The following is a 25537-nucleotide window of genomic DNA, read 5'->3' on the forward strand; positions in this document are numbered from 1 at the left end:
GTAACAAATGACAACGGTGAATGAAAAACGGAAATGGGTGTAATGCGAAAATCAAATCTGTTTCTGCCTCCTAACTCGGTCAGACTTCGGAGAGATAAAGCAACACAGCATCATTGTGAAAACTTTTGTTTTGGGATTCACTTTTATTTCACACCAGGGTTTCTTGTGGCTCACCATACCTGAGCCTTCCACAGCAAAGCCCATCACTACAGAGTACAGCCAGAAGTCCCGGAAGAGCTTCTGCAGCCGTGGCTTGGCTTCCTTGATGGGTGGCAACCGCCTGGTCAGCTGAGGACAGACGAGCACATGGGTTAAGAAATGTTGTGCTGCGCCATAGCATGGCCTCAGAGTTTTTACATAGTACAATAAGCAGTCTTGAGGAGCAGCCTAAAACTAGGAGGGAACTAGGAAAGAAGTAGTCTGAAGCTAGCTTCTTTCAAAAGGTTTGCTCTGCCTTAGCATGAGCTAACACAAAAAATTAGCTCTGCTATGACAACAAAAATAGAAGAGCAGCCTTTCTTACCACAGCAATGACTGGAATGAGAACCCCAAGATTGCCAGCACTGCTTGAAGCCTTGGGAGAAAAACAAATCCTCAGATGGAACCAAATTTTTTATTACAAGAATAATTTCTATAGTAAGACCAAAGGCCAGGTGACTAAAATAAAAAAAAAAACTTCAATTCAGTTGCTTGGCTAAAAATCTAAAGTAAAACTAGCTACCTAGAAAAAGAAGAAAAAAAAAGTGATACCAGGTGTCTGGGGCCCTGACTACAGTGATACGTGTGTGTGGTGCACCTTGAGGGCAGGACCCTTCTCACTCGCACGCTCACTGGCCCTCTTGCCCTCCAAGCCCAGTTGAACAAACAGCTCCAAGAGATTGACCAGCAGCTCATCCACCAACTGCTCTCCCTGCAGGTTCGCAGCAATGTTGGCCAGTGCGTTGATCACAGCCAGGGAACAGTGTCTGTGCACATACACACACAGACACCCCCCCCCCACCATCAGTAACACAGCTGACCAGGGCAATGGGCATCAACACAAGGGAATACAGTTTCAAAAGAATTGCTCACAGAGTTAAAGGCAAGTCTTGCCAACATGGCAAGAGCTTCTTCTAAACAAGCAATATTAAAACTATAATTCCTTGACAGAAGATTTCATTATCACCCATAGTCACCTTTACCTGTATCCATGGTCTTTGTACTCTTTGGTGGAGTACACCATTGAGCTGGCTTTAACACTAATCTGCTGAAATAGGTTCCACACCTCCTGGTAAATGTATTGCTAGTGGAAAGAAGACACATGGTCAAAACACTAATTGAAAGAACAACAATGCAAATAGATTTGAAGAGGGGAAGAGAGAGAAAAAAAAAAAAAAAAAAAAAAGCAGATCTTCTTACACCAATATATGCAATTTCTAGAGATGTTACCTAGGGATGTGTTAACATATCAAATAACTGCAACTATTGTAGAATAAGCAGCAGACATTTTCAATGCCTCACTGATAATTAGATCATTGAATTATCATCTGCAGTTTGATCTGACAGCTATTGTAGTGACCCTTCCAATAGTTACAGCAGGTACCTGGGAAATCAAGAGACCCCTTGAAGCAGAACCCCTGACCCACCCCAGAGTACTCTTGGCACTCACATTGCCAGTGATGACCATGCAACCCAACTGGTCAACGATGAGCACATCTAGCTGGGAAGGTGGCTGACAAAACTTTTGCTGTAGAATCTGCAGGATGGGCTCCATCACACGAGGCGTATCCCTCAGCGCTACTGCAATGTGGCCCAGAGCACGGATGGTATGGTCTGGGATGAGGAGGGCCTCCCTAAGAAGAACACCACCATGTACATCACAAACTATCATAATATTGTCAGTTGCTACCCTGTTCTCCACAATCTTCAACAATACCACCAAAAGTGCATCATCGCTGCACTTCATCAGTTTGCTAAATTACACCTCTTTTCTCACTGTTTAATAATGCACATCCAGAAGAAATTAACCAAGGGGACGCTTACTTGTCATTTTCTTGGGATATGTAAAGTCGGTTGGATAGGGTGGCCAGGAAGGCCTCCACAATCACAGCATCCATGGTGAGACCCGCCTTCAGACACCTGGAGTGCAATAAGCACAGCACGATCAATCTCACGTTTATATACAGTGTGAAGTTATGTTCTGAAACTATGCAGTTGTGAGACTTCACAGTTTGAGTTTAGTGCAATGCTATTCATTAGCTATGCATTAAAAGTGAGCAGGAACTCATGAGCATCTTGCCTGCAGATGTTGTCTATGGAGATGTCCCTGAGCTGTTCGTACATGGATGGCTGGCTCTTCTTGTTGGACATACTGAAGGTTGACTGAGAGTGCTCATTGGTCACACTGATCTTCAGCTCTCCAGGACCTGTGCATGAGGAGTAGAGAGGATCTCACTCTCTCTTATACTGACAAAGGGCCTGGGATTGCCATATTTACCACTCGTCACATCACTTGGCAGGCCTGAGGTGACATTTAAATGTAGAGTTTTGCTTTTTGGCCCTGAGAACTAGTCTTATTTCTTCACAAAGTAAATATGTACAATGCATATTGAACTACGAAACGTTTATTTTTTGCATGGCAGTTTTAGGTCATCTTCCACACACTGTATTGACACTAATTCTTATGTAAACACACGTGGGTAGTGTTCATCAAAAAGGCCAAGTAAGGCTATAACAGTGCCCTCTTGCGTAAAACTCCTCCACACAGTGTAAAGCAGGGTTTACAAAACAGCTGTCAGTCTAATCTCTTTGCCTGGCAGCATGTGCGTCTTCTTACTGTGGCCCAGGGTGTCCGCTCACCTGCGCTGTACTGGTTATGGTACTTGTACAGCTTCACTAGGACAGGAGAGGGCAGCACCAGGAAATCACGGAGGGACATGGTAACAGAGTGGGCCACCACTGGGAAGCGCTCGCAAAGACACCCCAGACCCTGCAAGAAGGTAGAACTATCATTGCTACTATTGTTGTGATTATCAAACCCCTTTTACACTGTGTTCAAGTGAAAATGAACTGTCGACCTCCGAGTGAGAGACCAACACCCTCCAGCTGGATGAGTATCAATTCATCATAACTACACTGGCCACCCTGCAAACTATGGTAGTTAGTGAGGTCTTGTTGAACTCCAGAAACCATAGCCCACCTGCAGGCAGCAAACCAGCAGAGGCATGTGGGCCATGACGACCTTGCTTGAGGTCTTGGACTGCAGCTTCTCTGACAACTTTGTACAGAGATTCTCAGCCCCTTGGGGAAAGAAGAGAAGACAGTAGGTCAGGGTGAAGATAACTTAAATACACTCAAACTTACTGTACACACGATGGAAATTTAGGTTAGAATTTGGTGGAATGAGTGAAACATGTGCAAAGGAGATTGTTATATCCATTTCTCTACAGCTGATTTGGTTAAAGCCTCCTTTGTCTGGGTGTCATGTGACTTGGGGAACCAAAATGTCCCCTTAATTCACGTATCATGTGGCACTGACTACAGGGTGGCAGCTACATCTGCTGTAATCTGGCCCTTTACCTTGCTCCTCAGTGACGGCCCACACCATGAGATCAACGCAGGCAGCGTTGGCCTGGCAACGGAGCTTTAGTGGGCTCAGATCACCGTGGAGGCGCTCCACATCGTGCAGGATCTTCTGCAGCTCTGACTGGCTGCTGCTGAACTGCTCCAGCACAAAATCATGCACCTCCTTCACGAAGGAAGTCGGGAGGTCTGTAGGGATGCAGAGTGGAGTTACATTTGCCATAACACGTGCACACTATCCATATGTTGCTACTTGTTTACAGTTAAGTCTTAGATCAGTTTTTGTCAATCTGACTGGTGGATGATGGTTTGTTGGTCTGAGAATTTGATTCTAATTTTGAGGATCTCAAAATATGTTTAGCTTTAATTACTAACATTACTGGTATTAATGTTATTATTGCAACGTAGAAGGCTCATGTAATGTCTAAGATGGAATTTCTGATTTCTAACTTTGGTATCGTAGGGCTTACAACCCATAAAACAGGCTCATTGTCCGTGCACAAAGATCTGTGCAAGAGGGTCTGTAGGTAATCTTCTGTACACGTGTTCACCTTGGCTTTGCCATAATATGCAACAAGTACTTATCTTGGCTAAAGAGATACCCTGAATTTCAGGAGCCCCAAAGTCTTGCCTATACTGAAAACAAAACTTCCTCACCTTTTATGTAATACAAGGTGTCCCTCAGCATTTTAAACATGGTCACATATAGAGGATCGCTGAAGGTCTTATAGTAGAGCTCAATACCAGGATTTTCCTGAAGTAGACAAGATGAACATCAAAATATGAAAACAACACAGCATCTTATTAAATTTTTCACACATCTGACATCTCTATAACATGCTTACCTCCAGAAACTCAGCCACAGTTGCATCTAGAGTTTTCAGAAATGAGTCTCCAACGCACTGTTCAACCTGAAAGAATAGTGCACCGTCTTGTCAAGGCCCCAAAACATGCATTATCTGACACATATTTACAAGTGTTGATTAGTATTGATTTTTTAAATCAATTACAAAGCTTAACTGCACCTGAGATCTACTCTACTGCCCTGGCACAGAAAGAAACTCATCTACTCAACTTTTCTTCATCATCACAGCACTGTAGATTAAAGTGCATGGAAAAGTCCATCATGAAAGAGGCTGGAAGCTCTCCCTTTATACAAGAAACACAGCAAAAGAATGAGTATCTAGCTCTTCAAAGGGACCTAGCTTCCCAGCTACAGACCTGAGTGCTGAGAGGAAATTCTTAACTATAGTTTTCCTGCATGGTATGTAATTAACTCTGTCAAGCACTTAATTGCTCAGCTGGAACACAAACACGCACATGCATCCCCTGTGCTCCCCCCACCACCCGTGGATATAATTAGATGAGGTGCTCAGGCCTGGGGGTGTCACTCACCATGTGAAGCAACTGCCTCAGCAAGTCCAACGGGACATCGATCTCCCTGCGGTTGCTCCCTCCCGTGAAGAGTGGGGAGACAGAAAAGCTGGAGCTGATGGTGGAGAAGTAGTAGTCAGGGTCCACCGTGCTGCCGTCCAGGAAGTAGGAACCTGCGCAATGTGGCGGGGGGGGGCTAAATTAGCATTAGCTTTCAGAGCAGCCCACCCAAAGCCTGGACCACATCAGAAAACATTTCCATGTATTTTATTCCTTAAGTTTATGCTGAAAATGGTCGAGTCCAGGCTTCTGAGTCACACAGGCACATTGTGTCAAGCCCCGACTCTTGGCACACGAGCTCTGCAGCTTCAGAATACATCTAATCTCACCCTTCAGTATAGGCAGCAGATTTACATCACGTACTTTACATTATATTTCATCAGCAGTGCTCCACATTAGCACTCCATACAGGATTCTCAGACACACCAGGTGTTCAGGACACCATCACTGAGTGGCTGAATAATTTTAACAGATTGACATCATTACCATTGAGCTCCCAGCTAAACCCACAGGCCTCCTACACTTTGAAGGAACGTGTTCATCATCGATCCCCGTAGGTCAGCATCACTCTACCAGTGGGCAGGGCTCAGCCCTAGCTGTGGATTAGTCGCCCTCTCAGACATCATATAACAGATGCTCAGTTACCCTCAAAGTACTGGGTAGAGGAGTCCTCTGGGGAGGTTGGGGGGTGTCCTCCACGCTCTGGGCTGGCCTACAAGACACAGCACAACAGATGGGTTCAGCAACATAGCCATTTAATGTGGAACTTGTTAGCGTCTGCTGTGTTCTGTCACTCAGTGGTGTTTACTCAACATGTCTGTCCCACTATACTCTTTCTTATGATTTAAACTTGTAATGGTTTCAGTTTCTTACATTGTCATCTTGTCAATTGCTTTTTTCCATGCAGTGATGTGGAAAACAAAGTAAAAACTCTTTGGTTTTATTGTTTCGCACACTAGGACATAACTAAGTCTAATTCACACACACACACACACACACACACACACACACACACACACACACACACACACACTGACTGAAACCGCTTGCTCCAAGCGAGCAGCAAACCGGAGCCTAACCCAGCAACACAGGGTGCAAGGCTGGAGGGGGAGGGGGACACACCCAGGAAGGGATGCCAGTCCGTCACAAGGCACCCTAAGCAGGACTCAAACCCCAAACCCGCCAGAGAGCAGGACCCGGCCAAACCTGCTGCAGCACCGCACCCCCCCTAAGCCTCATCCTCAATTAATCCAGCCTCAGATGAAAAACAACATAACACATTTCATCTAGTTATTAATCATTCAATCAATATTCAGAATGCATGAGCCATGTGTGAAGAAGTTCATCTGATTCAGCATCCTGTAAAACCATCTTTAGCAGCGATAACCTGATTATAATCAGGATCATCTCAGAGAAGCAAATGTTGATACTCAGTCTTGAAATGGTTATCAAACCATTTCTAAACATAAGGTCCATCATAGGTAACCTTTGTGTAAACTACAGTACTGTACTTCACGCAATGCTGTCATCATGTGACTGCTACTCTATATTCTTCAGAACACTCTGTTATTACAACAACCTGAACCCGTGTGTGGCTTTGAACAAAGGTGCCAGCTACATAAAGAATAATATGTCACACTGGGTCCATTTCAACACTTTCTTCAGGACACCTAATAAGGCACAGTGTGAATCTCAGGATCACTGCTACAGTCTTTCAAGTATCGGAGAGGTGTCACAGTTACAGCGTAAACATGGTTTGAGCAATAATTTCACGTTTGTAACAATAAAAATACCTCAGTAGAACAGAAAAGGAACATCAAACTTGCTTGTGACTAGAGAAGATATAGTATGTACACATGTATAGCCTGTTTTCACATGAAATGTAAACATCCCCACATCCATTTTCATTTCATTAACCACTTTTCTGGTCAGGGTCGCAGATGGGACACCAGTCCATCGCAAGGACACACATACATATACAGGTGGTCCCCGCTTTACGATGGGGTTGCGTTCCGCAAAACCCATAAGTCAAAAATGCATTTAATACACACCACTGTGTGACAGACTGGGAGATGGGGATCGCTGCTGCTGCCCAGCACTGCAAGAGAATTGTACCGCATATCGCTTACCTGAGATTACACATCAACTGAACCGCTTATCCCATACGGGGTCGCGGGGAGCCAGACCCTAACCCGGCAACACAGGGCGTAAGGCTGGAGGGGGAGGGGACACACCCAGGACGGGACGCCAGTCCGTCGCAAGGCACCCCAAGTGGGACTCAAACCCCAGACCCACCGGAGAGCAGGACCTGGTCCAACCCACTGCACCACTGCGCCTACCTGGGATTAAAAAAATCTAAGTTCAAAATTTGAAGTATGGTTTCTACTGAATGTCTATTGCCAGCTCACCATCGTAAAGTCGAAAAAATCGTAAGTCGAACCATCGTAAATTGGGGACCCCCTGTATACGTAAATTACAGGCAATGGGGAAAAAAAAAGGTCATTTATAAATAAGAGGCTCAGTGAGGCTGAGGGGATTGAGCGAATACTTCCTCCTAGAGGCAGTGCTTGGGAAATACAACTGACCTGCTGAGAAGCCGAAGCACTGCCCATCTTGCGTCGGGCACCATCCCCCTTGCAGGCTGTGAGCAGGGGGCTTGGCAGAATGGAGCGGAAGTCACTGAAGGAGCGGCGTGGTGCTCCATCAGAGCTGTCACCTGTATGTGCTGCCAGCGGCAATGTCCGGGGAAACAGCTTGGACAGCAGAGCCTCAGATGTGTTGCTGTAGCGACCAAATGCTCGGACCACACCCAGCAGGCAGGGCACTGTGTATCTGCATAGGTACTCTGGGGGTCAGGGATGGAAGGGAGTAGTAATCAAAACAGCATGTATGTCTATAACTCTTCAGCTCAGGGTAGAGCAAATATGACCAGGGACTCAGTCTTTTTGTTTGATTTTCATCACAGACATGTTTTCACACAGTAAATCATACCTTGAAGAGCACCACTTTACCTTTATCGTGGTCTTCTGGTTTCTGACAAATTTTCAGAAGAACCTGCATGACATCCTCCACAGCTTCCAAAACCTGAAGTAAGTCACAGTAATGTTAGCAACACGTTTTCCTGTGCTATTTTATCATTGTTTACATCACCTACAATTTCATCCTTGACACATTTATTGCACCTTTTACAGCTACTGTAGAAATTCGGTTTAAGTAGAAAACACAGGTATGACAACAATTCCCACTGTCAGTTTTGACCCTATGAACTTTACCACATTATCAGTTCCTTCAAAATTGCTGCTGCACTTTAAGCCAAGCTGGTTATCTGGAATGACAGCTAAATGCCAGAAGGGCTGCTCTAGCTACAGACCACATAAAAAAAAAAAAACCTAATAACATTTCTATTAAATTTCACCTTATGTCTTTATTCATTTTGTCACAACGTACTGACCCAGAATAATTTTTCATCAGTTATTTTTTAAACTGTTTGCGTTACTAAACCAGGTAGACATCCTTTCATAGGACTGCTCTGTATATTATTGTATATTTTCATACAGATATTTTTTATAAATACGTGTGTGTATTTATTTATAAAAAATATCAGAAAGTACATGAAATGATCTCAAAAAGCAAAAACTGCTTGAAGACCGATGCCCCTAAATATTTAAAATTTATACATCAACACAGGGCTGCATATTATCATACCCAGTTGTTGTGAGGCGTCCGCTATGTGACACATCCTTGTGATAAATGAGACATACTTCTGAAGCAAGGATACCAGCCATACGAAGAACATCCCCATGAGGTGAGCAGCTCGCCTCGGTTCTCCGTAACGCTATCCCATCCCCACGCCCCTGGACAGACCTGGCCTCGCAGCGCCACGTCTCTTTGTACCACATCCGACAGCAGGGTCACCAGGCAAAAGCAGAAGTTCTCTGCTGTAGGCAGGGTCTCTGAACAAGAGGGAGACGAGACGAGACAGCACTACGCTGGTGGACATGATATAAGAGCTGGTGGCCTGCAGGGTCTTGGGCAGGCAACTTTTTAATCTTAAATTTGACTTTTTAAGCACGAGATCAATCATAGCACAAACAAGGACGCTTATGAAGCAAACTCAAAATACTTGAGAAATAAGAGTACATTTTCTCCGTTATGCAAACGAGAACACTTTTTTAAAAAAATTCTAACGCAGCATTTGCACTTCCGTACCTCGCCCTTTCCTTTGAGTGTTGTCTTCGATCCATTGAACCCGTGGCAGCCCTTTCAGCAAACCCAGCAGATAGGGAACAATGACGTCTTTGTGCTGCGCGAGACAAAGGAAGTCAAACGCGTCTCAGCACAGCGTCACCCCGCAGTTTCAGAGCCGCGATGCTTAGCTCATACCAAGAGACCCTACCTGTAAGTCAGACTCCACGAGGAAGATGCCGAGCCCGATGACGGCATCCCGGCGACGCTCGTCCAGCTGAAAGACTCCCCGGAAATCCACAGGACACATGCATTGCAACTTCTGAACCTGCAGCCATCAATGCCACACAAGCCTCAGAGGCGTCCGCTCACCTCCTCATTTCGGTCAGAAGAGACAAACTGCCCGGTCGAGCCTAAATGGCTCAGGCGGCACGGTGGCACAGCAAGTAGCGCTGCTGTCTCACAGCACCTGGGTGATGCGAGAGGATGTGGGTTCGATCCCCACTCAGGCTGTGTGGAGTATTCTCCTCGTGTCTGTGTGGGTTTCCTCCGGGTGCTCTGGTTTCCTCCCACACTCCAAAGACATGCTGTTCATGTTCACCCATAGTGTGTGTTCCACTGATGTATGGATGAGTGACCCAGTGTAAGATGTGTATCTAGCAGTGTAAGTCACCGCGGTGAAAGGTGTGTGGGCTGATAACACTACACAGAGTTCACTGGAAGTTGCTTTTACCAAGTTTTGGAGAAAGTGTCTGATAAATAAATACATGTAAATATAATATGAGTAAAGTAAACCCCCTTTCCAACACGAAAGCAGTGACGAACACAGGTGAGACACCTAGACCACTCTGGCCATCATCACTGACGGCCGGACGGAATTTGCCCCGTTCTGAGAAGACATGTCCCTCAGCTCATGATACGAACTTGCAGTGTTACTGACAAATAAACTTTGCTAATGAGCGAGTATAAATTCGGAGTTTCTTAATTTTTACCGACAGCGGGAGCCCTGTCAGTGTCAGCGCGTGACGCAGCCGCCTGGCGAGGTGCACGAGACGCGCTCACGCGCTTGACCCGCCAAGGAGGCCAGGGGCAGGGGTTACTACTAGGCGACTCGTTCGTTCGCAACTACGACACTACTTCAACTGAAATACATAATAGTACTGCGACGAGAGCGAGAAAAAATATTTATTGTTCATAACATAAGGACAGTATGGCGGTGCCATCTCATCTCATCTGCTCAACTAAATCCAAGCCAAGCTTAATCCAAGGAAAAAACATTACATCCTACGACCTAGCGCCGGATGCTTATTGACTGACTGAGCAATTAAAAATACTCACCTTGTCAACTGCAGCTGGCCGACTTGCTGCCAAAGACCGAGCGAGCGACAAGACTGTGTTGAAATAAAACCGCGTCGTTCCGCCCCCTTTCACCGACATCTTTCTCCTCCATCCACCAAGGTAAAAGCGCCGGTCCAAGGGCAGAGGAGGAACCGCGCAGCGCGCCAAGCCGCTCTGTCTGTCCTCGCTGACTCGCCTTACACGGTGTTTCGGAAGGCCGGGTCTCGCGGACGCCTCCCTGGCCAATCACACACGACCAATCGGAAGCAGCCCGCGCACACGGGTACTCGCCTGGCTGACGCGTCTCGAGCCGAAATGCGACGTAGAAAGAAAGGTACCCTGTTCAGTGTTCTGACCAGTTACTTAATTCTTACAAATGACTTAGTAATCTAAGTGAGTATTGACGTAATCGTGAGCAGTTCCCTTAGGGAATTTTGTAACAAAGTAATTGTTCTTCAGATTGGACCATAATGATTATCTTAAAAATTAAAAATTTGATCATGATCATCATCATGATGATGATCACGCCGAATCGCTTCACATACATAGTGTCCTGCTCTACTCTACCGAACGATTAAAAAAACAAATTAAGATTTGAAATGTAGGATTATTTTAGATAATTTATTTTTTAGTTATTACGAGCTTTGTAGGTTTTGTGAGAAAAATCATGTCAGAGTTGTTGGTGGGATGTTGAAAAAGCGCTAATAACAGCGCGCGCTGTCCGCTGCTCCTGCCGCTTATGTAATTATGACTATACTGCAAACAAACTTATGAAAGTACTATATCATACATATATTACTGTAATATGGTTTTTAAAATAATATATCCAGTTACTGCTGTAATGTACACAGGTTTATACCGTGGTATATGACTTACTGACTGCACTCAAATCACGTGTCTGTATCTAAATCCCTCCTTCTGTTGATGCACTTTTTCTATTCTCTTGAGATGGGTGTTCTTTCAGAAAAAGTGTCTGCTAAATTAATAAGTGTAAATGCACACCAGTGGGGCAGATACAAAAGAAACATCACATCAATTTGGTTATGGTTTGGCTTTTGGTCTTTTTAATATTTATTTTTCGAAAGAAATATATTCTGTTACACAAATAAAATTATCAGTTGGGATATGCCACAGGGGTAGTCCTCAACAACACAGTCGAAGGGCAAACAAAAGATGCTTCAAGCACCAGCTGTGGCTAATATTGTCTTTTAGTTAACGGAATGTTTCCAGAACTCGCCCCCCTGCAGTGGTGGAACAGGCTCGTCCTTCTTGTTCCTCCAGGTCACGCTCGTTTTCAGTCTGTCTTCCACACCTTGTTGAGAACCTTCACGACCTCTTCGTAGATGACAAACACTATGGCAACATCGAGGCACACGCGCCCCAGGCGTGGAATAGTCCCTTTGTAAAAGCTATTTATTGAGGAAAGAAACATGGAATTGCCATAAATTCACAAATGTTAGTAAGTGTTATAATTAAGCAGAATTCAGCTGTTTTGCTTGTACATTCACCCATTACTGTGATGACACTGTTTTCCTGGAGGAAATTTCCCAGATTAGCAACAAATTGTTAACTATAAAAACAAGCCTGTCACAGATATGAGTACTTCCTTTGAAAAGACAATTAAATTGACATGAATGCAGGGAGAAGTTGGGACCACTACACAACAATAAAAATATAAGGATATAAATTCTGGCAAAGTAACCATAGTACACAATGACCACGAGAGGGAAGTATAACCTTCTATCTCATACAGTTTCTGAGTTCTCTTTGTTCCCCCTTCAAAGGCACATTGCATAGTAGAATATTCATGCAAAGTTCACATGTCAGTTTTCATTTCACAGCTGAACAAACCTGTGTTTAGAAGTTCAGTCAGTGTATAGAGAGATTATTCCTGTCATACTCACGCAAAAGGTCCCTCGTGCTTCATGATCTTGACCGCACAGTCAACTGTGCTTTTGTATTTGTGCGCTTCTAGACCCTGTTAAAGGAGACAGAAATGAGGACTTGCCTTCACTGCCAGTGTTCAGTCATTATCCTTCACCATCTGTGAGACTGAAATCCAAAACTACACCCATTTCCTGGGGGTATTTAGTGCTTAAGAGAACTGCAACAAAAATGTGTGATATGTTTTGAGCAAGGTTTCTGTTGTATGTCAGTTCTGTGAAGGCTGACCAGCAGCAACACTTAACTTGTACACTATGTAAGTCTCTTTTCAATAAGTTAATTGATAAATATATAAGAATGTTCTTCTGACCTTAGGTAACATCTCCAGTCTACCAGGGCTGTGGCAGCCTTCTTACCTGCATCCTGGTCTTAATTACATCCAGCGGGGTATTTCCAAACACGCTGGCTGCCCCGGCAATGGCACCAAACACCCCTGTGACTAAGGGGTTGATGGCCTTATTTGGGTTATCACCTGGTTAAGGTAACAAAGGGGTCATTATCAGTGGCATCACTGTACTTACGGCTAATTGGGCTGAGTTCCTGTACATTTGTTCAGTAGTGCCATTTTTGACTGATACTCATGTCACTAACCCCCATCTAATGGTCTGAATGTTCTCAGCAGTTCCTAAATTCTGCATCGAAAAAAAACTTTGTGGCATCTTACGATACTAACAGAGAATATTGAGCATCTGTATGTTGTCACCAGCAGAGGGCACTACAAACGCATTAAATTATTTTTATTCATTTAGCTGATGCTTTTCTCCAAAGTGACTTAATATCTTAAGCTACTTACAGTTATTTACCTATTTATACAGCTGGGTAATTTTACTGGAGCAATTTAGGGTAGGTACCATGCTCAAGGGTCATACAGCTGGAGGTGGGATTTGAACCTGTAACCTTTGGGTCCAAAGATAACAGCTCTAACCACTACTCTACCAACTGCCCCCTTATCATACTTTCTTCAGTATTTAATATTCGTTATCAGTTTTTCACAAAGCCATTTAGTGGTATAAATGAGTGTACACTTTGAGACTCAGGAATGCAAAAAAAATTTCCATTGAAACTAACAGTAATTCCATCTTTGAGTTATGAGGATTCATGGTATGAACTGTATTATAGCTGAATTGTGTCTCCAACCCCCCAAAAATATTTATTTTTTTTCCCTTCAAAAGACAGAGCTGTGATTTACTGAATTACAGTTGTACATGTCTGTTTTATCTTTGGGTGAGATTGAGTCATTCATTTTACTACTACTTACCTTTGTACCAGTTCTTTAGAGAGGTCATGACAAAGAAGCGGATAGCTTGGTTGGACCCCTGCTTTAAAACAGTTGCTGTCAGCCCCTGGTATGTCCCCCGGAGGCCTGGAAAAAGTGTTCACAACCTTTAACTGACCTACAGCCAGCCACAGAAATGGAGAGGCTTGCAACTAAGAGTAACAACACCCCTAATTCATCTATAGCTGTTGTGCTGTCTGTTCCTTTGGAGCCACAAACCTGATCTATTTATACAATAGATCTGTTCCTTTAAAATGGGGGAAAGCACTGTTGATTATTATTGTTTTAAGCACTGACATGAATTCCAGTTTAAATCCACAAAGGAAAAGCATACATACATACATGTGTTTCTCCTCCTCACCTTGCGTTCTAACAATTTCCCGCACACCGTGGAAGAATCCTCTATACTTGGGGTTGGCAGAGCATTGGTCATGAATGAATTTTACCTGGAATTAAATGAGTTACAGAATTTACATTTTGATATGCTGACAGGAAAGTCTATTAGCTCCAGGATTTATAGGCAAGTCACACTCGTTCACCAGTGAGCCCCAGACTGATGGTACACTCTCAGCAATGAGTGCTGAGGCTCCACAATTAAACATTTCACCAGCGCTGCTCCACTACTACACTGCTCATCAGTCTGGGTTGATGACAATGATGAATGTGGGATGAATGCAAAGGTGCAAAGTTCTGTCGACAGCTGATGAGTTATTGGCACTATGTTGTGGTGGCCACAAATGATGTAGTTAATAGGAACAGGAAGTACAGGTGGTCCTTGACTAATGACTTCATGCGACAACCCAAGCTTCTGACACTCATCCCATTAACCTCATATTACATTTATTATTTGGAGTCATCAAGCTTGGTAGGAAAGTAACGACAACTCCTCCCTCTGCTGTAAGATACAACTGGCTGCCCACACTGCTCAAAGGCACCATATTTCTTACTGTATGGTTCTCAGTGTTTGGGTGTCTAGCAAAGACAGTTATTTACAAAACTTTTCATGTGTGATTCTGTTTGTTACTTTTATTTAAAATTTCTAGCAAAGAAAAGAGTAATCTGGTTGTGTTAAAGAAAAAAAACTTCAGATTTAGAAACAACTAATAGTGCAGCATAAAAATATAATACAGCACACTATTATTATTCTGTATTAGTATAATTTTAACATGAATAGTTTGAAATCAGTGAAAAAAATATATACATATACACAATGTGGCATTCACATGTTAACTTTTGATATATTCTTGTGGTTTTTACAACAGAGTCTAGGGGATTGGGATTGAGGGCTACCCGCAAGAATCTGCAGCATCAGTGTCAATTGCTTTTCCCTCATGAAGTACACAGTACAGGCAGTCCCCGGATTACAAACAAGTTCTCTTCCTAAGTCTGTGGTCGAGGGACAAGGCAGGTATTCGTTATCAAAGAGTCGTGTAGCAGGACTGCAGAACAATGAGGGACAGGACTTGTAAGAGCATGGGATGTATGTTTGAGAATGCAGAGGGGTCAGTTGTGTCGAGTGAGATTCTGCAACTGGGAAGAGGTGGAGAAGTGTCTTGCAGCCAAGTGGTGTGGGCATGGTGGTGACAACTACAATATTTATAATAAAGAGAATTGTGTGTGTAAATAAAACATTAAAGAAACAATGTTTGCTTTTCCAGTGTTAGTTGGCGTTTCACTTTTCGCTTTATTATTTCCACTTTAGTTTCAATCATGATCGTTTTCCTTTTCTCTGATGCATCACATTTATGTTTTGGCACCATGGTTATGAGGGTAAAAACAAAAAAATTTAAACCAAATACAGGAACACACACGAGACACTTAACAGCAACATGGTTCGACTGAAAAGAAGGAAGTTTTTGTCCTACCTCAGGCTCATGCGCCCACGAACCGCTGTAGACACGTAATTTTTTGATGCAGGTCACAAAGTAGCACCCGTTCGTTATTACAAATCATTGTAACTCAAATTTTTAATACAGTAGGTTTTACCAGGGGTGTTGGGTGGTGGTGTTGGTTCATAACTACGGGTTGGACGCATCCATGGACTGCCTGTACTGTAAGAAATCTTTGAAGGTTCAGCAAGGTACCCAACAAGTACAACTGACCTCCCCACTCCCTTTCATTGCCTCACCTTAATGGTCTCCATGGGGCAGACCACCACAACGGCCTCGGCTACACCGGCGCCAAGGCCACACAGCAGTCCCCGCGTGCCATCCAGCCGCCCCGTCTCATCTCGCATGTGGTTACTCAAGAACTCAAAGACCCCGAATCTGTAGGGAGGAGCATGCATTTCTGTTCACTATTGCTCTGTGCATGTCCATAGCCTACCTCACCATGACCATGTCATTCATGACTTTGTTAGCCCTTTTCACCACATTATTGAACATGATCACTGTCTTTACAAACATATGTCATAGAAACTGGTTGATTATGTTGTATAAACTGGTTTTGGACGTGAACAAATGTTAGGTGTAGCAGAACTCTTGAGTTAAACACACATTTCATAACCTATACTGATGACTCCTAACATATGGATGGTGATTTTGTTGCTTGCATTGCTTTTGCTGTAAATGGCTGCACACAACAATGAATGATATAGAGTGTTAAAAAAATGTACCTCACAAAAAAAAAAAGACACCTCCCTGGGTATATCCTCCCTGATGACACTTGGAACTGCATGTATCATCAGAGTCTTTTTTTTTTTTCCAGGATGGTTGCTGGCTGGCAGCAGTGCAGTAGCACAATGGTGTCACAAATGGGATTCTTCAGCTGGTGAAAGGAGTGCTGCTAGGATTACCCCCTACCCCCCCTACCTGACAGCAGCCTTGGGGATGGAGCCATATACCAGTGAGCTCAATCCCCGGTAGAGCCCTTTTACTCCATGGTCTCGCACCGTCAGCTTCACACAGTCCGCTGTACAAGACAGAGAGCCAACACTTCATCAATACTAACATTACCTTGCGTCCCTTAGTTTTACAGCAAAAACATTATTTAATGAGAATCAGTGTTCCTCATGTCACATAATAGGTGTGTGACTAATTCCATATGTTGCTTTAGAGGAAATCATGTGTGTAGTAGAAACACACAAGTAGTGCAGGTATAAAAATAACTGAAGCCCAAATTGCATTGGTTCAACCGAGTAGGTAAGTAGAATAAGGTGTGTAAATCATCTATTTATAAGCTAATTTTCCTCCAAGAATAATGACCATCCCTATAGGGTTCACATACTATCAAGCGGCACTGGATATCAACATTCACACAGCCCCTTTCCGCTGAAAATCACATGCAGCTTCACATCACCATAATGGTGCTTTTCTTTTGTTCTGGAATGTTCTGTATTTTTTCTAGTTTACTGCCGGCAGAGTATGAATGCTCTCTTTGAAATCCATGTGAAATTTTTTTAACTAACAGGAAAAGCAGCTTTGATGTGAAAAATGTCAGACGTTAGACATGCTACGTAGAAAACATTTATGCTTTTCTTAATTACTAAGTCAAAGTGCAGGTCTAAAACATTTAACCATAATGCACTGTTTATGGTTTTGAAAGTTAGATTTGGAAATAATTTCTCTTTCTTTGCCTGACTGCAAGAACTGTAGAGAAATTGTGTTTTTGACATCTCGACTAGGAGTGCTAAGTGGAATTCTAAGAGTGGGAGCTTCCTGAGGGCTGGAAGCTGAAATCAGCAAGCAGCAGGAACCCACCGATGCCCTTGTACCGCGGGGGATTGGCCTTCTCATCCAGCTGCAGCTGAGTCTTCACATATTCAGTGGGGAATGTGATGCAGATTTCAATCCCTCCAGCAATCCCACCTGTAGGCCAGACACACAAAGAGCACAGAAGGGTAGGACAGCAGTGCTCATCGCTGCTGGTTAAAACATTGTCAGTTATTGCAGGAAAAGGGGATGCTTTCATTATCACCACTGACTAAAATAATAATGAGTTCTGATTCCTCCTGTTCCAGCCAGAAAAAAAAAAAAATGTATAACAAATATCAAGGTTTATAGATCAACATCTTGAGAATTAATTTTACTGCACTGACTAGAGTGGCTTCTTGTGTTACATAATATGAAAATCATCCAACATGTTTTTAACTCCATTGTATTGACTTGTGCAGAGGGTGCGGTGGCGCAGTGGGTTGGACCGGGTCCTGCTCTCCGGTGGGTCTAGGGTTTGAATCCCACTTGGGGTGCCTTGCAACGGACTGGCGTCCCGACCTGGTGTCTCCCCCCCCTCCAGCCTTATGCCCTGTGTTGCCGGGTTAGGCTCCGGCTCCTCGCGATCCCGTATGGGACAAACGGTTCAGACACTGTGTATTGACTTGTTCACCTTCCAGAAATTAAGCCTTTTGAGGAGCAAAAGCAACCTGTGTTTCTTTGGTAAGATGTTAGAGGCTGTGCCTGATGTACTGTCCCGTTGCATTTTACTGCCAACTATCAGCTCTCTTCCATAGTGTTTACTCTCCATGTGGTATCTGCACGTCTTCAAACAATAATGAACGTTGCATTTGCTTATAGGATGAAGCAGTCAACAATCAGCATTAAATGTGCCTTCATACTTGAAGAATTTTAATGTCGTCTGAAGTTAGTATAAAATTAACATGTTTTGTTTATGTATTACAGTTAAGCTTTAAGACTGTCTAGTGTGTGGCTACAACAAATTGTGACCACATGTAAGCAAATGAATGCAGCAGCGCCACACACTGGCTAGTCCTGGAACTTGTTGACTTTATCATGTACATTACAGCTTTACAAAGACTTTATATAAATAAAATCAAGACATGTTTATTTTATTACCCTTTTGACTGTAGGTAACAAAAGCTTAATGAGGCCATTACACCATACACACACACTTAATGGGATGAATCATAAGGTCAGCCATCAGGACTGATTACAGAGTTGTAGAAATTTTACCTGTTTTTTTTCAGTAATTTTATTCTAGTTTCAATATTGTTTAAAGTTTTTTTTTTTTTTTTTTTTTAAATAATAATTCTTTGATTATAGCTTTACATAAGGTTTCCACTGAAAATCAGTCAAGGGATGTCTCCATTACTAAGACTATTAATTAAATCTAAAAAGGAATTTGGGAGCAAAAGAATACTTTGGGAATGTATTTTGGAACCAAAAAAAGGGAAGTGTAACAGCACAAAAGGAAAAACCAAGCAGCACCTTAGAATCGACTGTTTTCCACCTTTACTCTCCCACATACAAATTTGACATTTAGCATCGAACAGAAAGAAGCTCTGTGATTGGCTGGTACGGTACTATGACCACACCCTCCAGTTAAAATGTTGCAAGTACATAATTCTAGAGCTCCAAAACTTTTGTCAGATTTAACTTGAACACTTCAGAATATAATGTTATTATCCTGAAACGTGCATGACCCTGCTCACCCCGACTATTTCCAGAAAAATGCAATGAGTGCTAATGTTAGCGTTTCTATATTTTATATGCTTCCTGTAATTGCAGAATGTAATTATACACATTATATGATAAAGACTCAGACATTTGCTATAACCAGTAAGCTAACAAGCATGAGCCTCATTTATCCACCCAGCTAGCTGGCTAGCTACTAATTTACTGCTAGAAGGGGGCAAACAGCACAGAGTACCAAAGCACAGTCTATGAAGGTTACTTGCTTTTGCACTTCCTCAAACATTTATTTAAAGATGTTTTTCACCCTGGTTTCTTCCCTCTCCTGTGATAAAATTACATGAAAAGTTTGCTCCTAGTTTATCATTCTTCTTGAAATGGTTTATGCATTTACAAGAGAGTAAATTGCACAGTGAATGCTTTCAGGTAAATTATGGACTTTCCATTTAAGTTGCCAAGGCAACCTAAGCCTGACCCAAGGGATTTCTTTTCCAGTGGAAGCCTCAAAGGTGCAGGACAAAATTCTCTGCCGACCACACACTGAATTGGCCCTGTACACAGTACACATTATGGGTTCACCGAATATTGTTCAAACATTCATACAAGTCCAAAGTTTGACTTTGGATGGTCACATTACAGCTGATGTAAATGGCTGTGCTGCAGGCATTCAGAGGAGATGTCCGGATTCATGGCGTCATGAGTGAATCTGATAAAATAACATGTGTCGTGGTCTGGCCACACACTTGCAATTCACAAAGATTGTCTGTGTGACCATGATGTTCCATCCTTGTGTGTAAAAAGTGATTTGAGCTGAGACGACCCTTGACCGGGCAAGTGACAAGACGGGGCTGCTTTGCAAGATCAGGATTGGCTGTATGCGGCTGTGCGAGTTCCCTCCCCTCCAACATTGTGAGCTTTTGAACTGCTGATAGAGTAGCTGATGCCAGAAGTTTAGACAGACAGAATCTCTCTCCTGCGTCACAACCGGCCCTGATCTTTAACAATAAATTTCATTAAACCCCAGAGTAATTGGTCCCAACCAGTTGCACATTTTTTTGAGCAGCCAAAAGAAAAGAAAAGAAAAGAAAAAAAAAAAAAAAAAGGCAGAGACTGCCAGCAGTTTACTGAATGGGTATGGTAAATGTGCAGGTACATGGATTACCCCTCCCCCATGACTCCGTGAACATGTTTACTTCAATAAAGATCAAAAGATGAAGTAAAGAGACAAAAATGTCAATGGTCCATATTTCTCTTTAGCAAACATATGTTTCAACCAGTTGTGGGATTTTGGCAGTTGTAGTTCTGAATTCTACTTACATTATCTTTTATGGTTTACAGTCACGGTGCTGTATGTTTAACTGTGCATAAATAGTTTTTTCTGTGTTTAAAAATTAACCATAGGGCAACACCACCAGGTAAATGTGTCTGTGTATTGTAGAAATAAAATAATAATATTAATTTTCCCAGTCAGCAGCATATGTGATAATACTTGTTGAGCCAGCAAGCCAGGAATACAAAGGTCAAAGGGCACAGGTTGTCTGACAGCTCCACGTGTCCTTAAGATGTCAGTGGAATTTCTGGTTCTACCAGAACCTGAGAATGGATTTGGAGCCAGACCTGCTGACATGTACAGGAAGACACTGAAGGACTGTGCTCAGACTGGAGTGGGTTACTTTCATCATCTCTCTCATCTCAGCACCTTCATTCACAAGTTCTACTGGATAAATACAGGGCACAAATATAACAATGGAACATGAGCCAAAGAAAATTAATACTTAGTTACTGAAACTTTTCAAACTTCAGAACATAATAGCTTGGACCACAAATGCTAAATGTACCCATTTATACAGTTTTTTTTTTTTTTAAAAAAAAAAAAAAAAAACCAGAGCACTTACAGTTGAGTATACTGAAGTGTACCATAGTAGGTATCTCTCAAACAAATAGCCTTCAGTGTCCATTAACCAGAACACCACCTCTAATGAGCCCACAGAAAGGACTAACAGAAGAGAGATGTCCTTTAGCTGACAGAAACAATAGCTGGATGAAGAACGCAAAGGTCCAAACATCATGTTTGTTCAGCAAAGCGTTTGTTTCAATATTCCACGTAAGCTCCTTTCAAAGGTAAAGAAACACCCAGTTTATCAACTACCAACTTAATCCTGTTGGTACCACAACAAAGGGGGCATTTTTTGTCTTTTAACACCTGGATATGTGTGACTCTTGGCATGAATTCAACTGATAGAGATGTGACAGGACTCGCAGAAAGCTGGTCTCTTACATAAGCTGGTTTGTCCTCATGTATAATATGCTTTGCATCTCTTCTGATAAATTGCAATTTAAGAGTCATCTAATACACCATAAAACTTATGGGCCTCCCACCATAGTGACCCAGGGAGTGGGTCATCTTATTTCCATTCAAAACATTACACAAAAATTACTCTGCCTCAATCTGGCACTACTGTGGAATTTACCATCCTTTTCAAGTGTCCCACCTGTACAACAGCACGTTAAAGGGAGTGATAACATCCCATGTTGAAAATGAACAGTGTATGGGTCCCATACACTGAGAAACTGCTACAACTTATTAGAGGGGGGGAAATATATATATATATCACACACACACACGGTATATATCCTGTTCCATACAAACCGGCTCATTACTCAGTACAGAAGCATTTTTGCTTGGTCAGTCATTTTACAACATGTGACGTCTTTAACTGTGGGAAGGATATGGCTTTGTAACAGAAGCATAATGTTCAACTGTATACTTCCTACATTTACATGATGCTTTTCTCCAAAGCAGCTTACATTGTTGAGCTACTTAGTTATTTACCCTTTTATACAGCTGAGTAATTTTACTGGAGCAATTTAGGGTAAGTATCTCTTTCTCTTAAGTACTACAGCCAGGTGAGATTCAAACCTGCAGCCTTTGGATCTAAATGCAGCAGCTCTGACCACTACACTACCTGCTGTGCTGTACTGTACTTCCTCCCACATGGATCATCTTGACAATCACAATCTTTGATTAAAGTAAAAATATTCTCATAACAGACTGGCGTCCCGTCCTGGGTGTGTCCCCTTCCCCCTCTGGCCTTACGCCCTGTGTTGCCGGGTAGGCTCCGGTTCCCCGTGACCCCGTACGGGACAAGCGGTTCTGAAAATGTGTGTGTGTGTGTGTGTGTGTGTGTGTATTCTCATAACAGAGACAGCAGATTCAATCCTACTACTGAATGCAGATAATACTTTTCTTCAAAGCAAATTACAATGTTAAGCTTCTTTAAATGATTTACCCATTCACACAGCAGGGTAATTTTTACTGGAACAGTCCAGGACACACAAATTGCTCAAGGATACTACATATAGCAGCACTGGAGCATCAAACATTCGACTGTAATGCTGCACAGCTGTTGGCCATGTGCCTTGCACAGTAGAAGACATAGGCAGTGATCTTGTGAACTTTGTATCATAAATATCCAGGAGCCAAATGATCTAAAGGATTCCATACCAGGTTTACCCGGCCTCACACTCTGAATATATATATGAATGATAAGGTCACGGACATTCAGAGCCTAAGTTCACAAAGCAGTTAGTGATAGTGAACGAATTAAATATGAAAATATAAAAATATAACTTCAAATTCAAGGTATAAATAACTGTTAGAAATATTACAAAATATTTTGGTGTTCAAATTTTATTCTGGTATTTTAATTTTATGTGACAGATTTTTCAGTCCAGGAACCATCCCCCCCCCCCCCCATATTATTAATTTGACACCCTCACAGCAGGAATTTGTCTAATGGGGTGGTTTTACTGATCTAATAAACCCTTTTATGTGAGGACTAAGTGTACTCAGTATACAATTCCCTCTCCTGGTATGACACAGTAAACATAGTTCCTTCCAATGACGCTCCTGCTCTGTATCAGCGCGTTGACCTTTTGTTTCCTTCGGTCCCTGTAATCTACAGTGGTTTACCACAGTAGAAGCTGTTTTCTGGAAAACACTTGGTCTGCGAGTCTGAATCAAAACATCATTATCAAGTTGCTCCTCCAGTTCCCCCCGCCCCCCTTTTTTAACCACATAGAACTGCGTGCGGAAGGTTCTGTCCAAGAAACCCTGACACCGCCAACGAAGGGATGGGAGCTGCCAGCCTGCAGCCATCCTCAAACCAGCCGAACCGAAAACACAAGCCGGAGGCGTAACCAACTCCGGCCGGACAGCGAGCGTGGACGAGTTGCGATTCCATGTTATTTTATCGTATTGTTTGCTACATAACCAACGTGTGTCTTCTACTGTGGAGCAAAGGTCTCAAATTGGGCCTAACAATGAAAGCAACTTTTTAGTGAACCCCCCCCCCATCTTTAACTGTGTTAAAAGGGCCTTTAAAGTTTAAGTGCGAGTGAGCATTTACCTAGGTATCTTCTTTCCCTGAAAGTCTTCCTTTCTACAGACAGAGGTGGGGAGAGAGAGAGAGAGAGAGAGAGAGAGAGAGAGAGAGAGAGAGAGAGAGAGAGAGAGAGAGAGAGAGACAGACTAGGGCCCCACTGCTCCTGATGTTTGTTTACTATTCTTCCAAGAAATGTGCTGAAAACGTTTTCGGTTTTGCCACTATATGCAGCCGTCTGGGAGTCGAAGGTACGACGTCCCACTACTGACAGCCGCGGGTTCGAGCTCTTTCGCCACTGTTTTGAGTGAGGAAACAGTGAAGAGGAGCGCAACAGCAACTGCAAAACGTGAACCGCTAGGCGCCTCGTTGTAACGCGTCTGGGGTTTGCGAGTCATGCTCGTGCACATGACGGGAGCACGCGCGACTCCCGCTTCTTCTGTGTCTCGCGCACACACACACACAAAGTGCTGCGCTTCAGCCGCTCGGACGTCTGATGGAGGTGCGTGGCTGCATGGCAGAAACTTCCGTCACCGAAGCGCGTTCGCCGTAACGGAAAAGCGACGAAGCGAGGCGAGCGGCGCGCGCGCGCGCATGGCTCCGACTCTCGTCGCCTCGCGGAAAGTGACAGTTCGGCTCGCACGCGCTCGAGTCGGGCGAGCAAAAGCAGGCGATGAGCGCGAAGACTCTTCTTACCTGCCAAAATCGCCTTTCCCGGGTGGGTCAGTTTGGCTTTCCCGGCTGGGGCGGCGGCTGCCAGGCAGCGCGGTCTGTGAAACGGGCTCACAAACGTCTCCTCCTGCTTCCCAGACATGCCGACAACAGGGCACTGAAACACAATCTGCTCCCGAACTAACGGCGCTTAGTTTTTATCGCGCTCCTTTAGTCCTTTCAGTCACTTCAAACGCGGCGCGGTTCGGTGACAAGAAGAAGAACATTCGAGCGTCACGAGTTCGTCGGAGAAAACGCGTCCCGCCGGTAATTAGTAATGGTTTTTGGAGCGACGCTGCGACTCCAGGAAGAGTTTTGTGTGCAGAAGCGCCTTCGGAAAGAGCTTTTCCTCCCACTTTTACACGCGCTGGCCGCGAAGGCGGGGCACTGTTTTTCACTACTGCAGAGCTCGGCGTGTGGTTAAGGTGGCGCGGCGACAATAAATAACACTCAATTTCTCGCCTCTGCTGGCTCCCCGGGAACACCAGGGCAACGTTTCTCACAGGAAGTTAATGGTTTCCCGGCAGAGAAGGAGGCGTTCGTCAAGGCAGCGGCATAATTTGAGCTGTTTTTTGGGCGCGCCCTGTAGTTCGGGGCCGCCGCGGGGGGATTCTGGTGGAGATAACTGATCGATGATCCGTCCGCTTTTTACAACGTGTGGGGCCCCGGATTTTTAGTTGTGCACGAATACCGGCGCTGTTTGGTTTTGTTACAACATTTGCGGTCGAAAGCTCAAATTAGCCGAGCTGCACCGCGGCCTCCGGCTCTCAATAAGCAGGACAAAGTGAAAGTTCGAGCTCTTGCTCGTTCGCTCTTAACTCTCTCGTGGCCCCGGTGACACGCGGCGCGGCGCTCGCGCGTTCTCCGCGCGCACTCACGGATCGGCATTCTAGCACTTTCACGCTTTCTCCCGTGGCGTGATTCTGCGCGCTTCCGGTGGGCCACAGCCGCCCGTCACTGTGTGTCACCTGTAGAACTGATCCCGCGCCAGGAGACATCGCCACACTAACACTGGCACGGTGTCATATACATATATGGAGTGCAGGTGTAGAACACACCCATCCCCCGCCGTGCGGACAGTCACTTATCAGGTCTATGAATTTGAAACACTCCTCTCGTGATAAGACTCAGTCCCCGGATTTCCAACCTCCCAGTAGTACGTAAATTTTTCTGTCTCCCTGGATATGACTGTTGCCTTGTCATCTGAAGGTTCTTGGTTCAAATCCTGCTCCAGCTGCAACACAGCTGAACAGGGTACTTACTGTGAATTGGTAAGGTAAGAATGCTGAGGCCGCACAGTGGAGCAGCAGGTATTACTGTGCTCTTAGTGCCTGGGACTT

At 43.8% G+C, this 25537-nt stretch overlaps 2 protein-coding genes across 4 annotated transcripts in view; both read right to left on the bottom strand.

The window, feature by feature from the left end:
* LOC108934629 (phosphatidylinositol 4-kinase alpha-like) overlaps nt 1-10693 on the bottom strand; it is a 29326-nt gene extending 18633 nt beyond the window's left edge. For all 3 annotated transcript variants that reach the window (XM_018752580.2, XM_018752600.2, XM_018752591.2), the window contains exons 1-20: nt 10519-10693; nt 9392-9508; nt 9205-9298; nt 8860-8948; nt 8007-8079; nt 7581-7840; nt 5641-5707; nt 4957-5108; nt 4407-4472; nt 4219-4315; nt 3559-3750; nt 3179-3279; nt 2839-2968; nt 2279-2405; nt 2023-2118; nt 1649-1832; nt 1182-1282; nt 797-965; nt 524-574; nt 180-288 (exon numbers count right to left, since the gene is read on the bottom strand). In XM_018752580.2, coding sequence (XP_018608096.1) covers nt 180-288; nt 524-574; nt 797-965; nt 1182-1282; nt 1649-1832; nt 2023-2118; nt 2279-2405; nt 2839-2968; nt 3179-3279; nt 3559-3750; nt 4219-4315; nt 4407-4472; nt 4957-5108; nt 5641-5707; nt 7581-7840; nt 8007-8079; nt 8860-8948; nt 9205-9298; nt 9392-9508; nt 10519-10617 — 2374 coding nt within the window. In that variant the 5' untranslated portion in view covers nt 10618-10693. The remainder of the gene's footprint in view (nt 1-179; nt 289-523; nt 575-796; nt 966-1181; nt 1283-1648; nt 1833-2022; nt 2119-2278; nt 2406-2838; nt 2969-3178; nt 3280-3558; nt 3751-4218; nt 4316-4406; nt 4473-4956; nt 5109-5640; nt 5708-7580; nt 7841-8006; nt 8080-8859; nt 8949-9204; nt 9299-9391; nt 9509-10518) is intronic.
* An 869-nt stretch (nt 10694-11562) lies between these two features.
* slc25a1b (slc25a1 solute carrier family 25 member 1b) lies at nt 11563-24692 on the bottom strand. Its single transcript, XM_018752613.2, has 9 exons — nt 24183-24692; nt 17437-17544; nt 16549-16648; nt 15867-16005; nt 14100-14184; nt 13721-13825; nt 12819-12934; nt 12423-12496; nt 11563-11927 (listed from the first exon to the last, which is right to left on the bottom strand). Exons 1-9 carry the CDS (start codon nt 24298-24300, stop codon nt 11813-11815), a joined length of 960 nt encoding a protein of 319 aa, XP_018608129.1. The 5' UTR covers nt 24301-24692; the 3' UTR covers nt 11563-11812.
* Between the last annotated feature and the right edge of the window lie 845 nt (nt 24693-25537).

Source organism: Scleropages formosus, chromosome 6 (assembly GCF_900964775.1).
Source record: "Scleropages formosus chromosome 6, fSclFor1.1, whole genome shotgun sequence".
NCBI classification, from domain to species: domain Eukaryota; kingdom Metazoa; phylum Chordata; class Actinopteri; order Osteoglossiformes; family Osteoglossidae; genus Scleropages; species Scleropages formosus.

Coding starts and splice junctions, on each gene's coding strand:
- slc25a1b (XM_018752613.2), bottom strand. CDS start 24,300: ATGTCTGGGAAGCAGGAGGAGACGTTTGTGAGCCCGTTTCACAGACCG. Junction 16,649..17,436: donor CCCGCGGTACAAGGGCATCG/GTGGGTTCCTGC, acceptor TGTCTTGTACAG/CGGACTGTGTGAAGCTGACG. Junction 11,928..12,422: donor AAGCACGAGGGACCTTTTGC/GTGAGTATGACA, acceptor CTCAATAAATAG/CTTTTACAAAGGGACTATTC.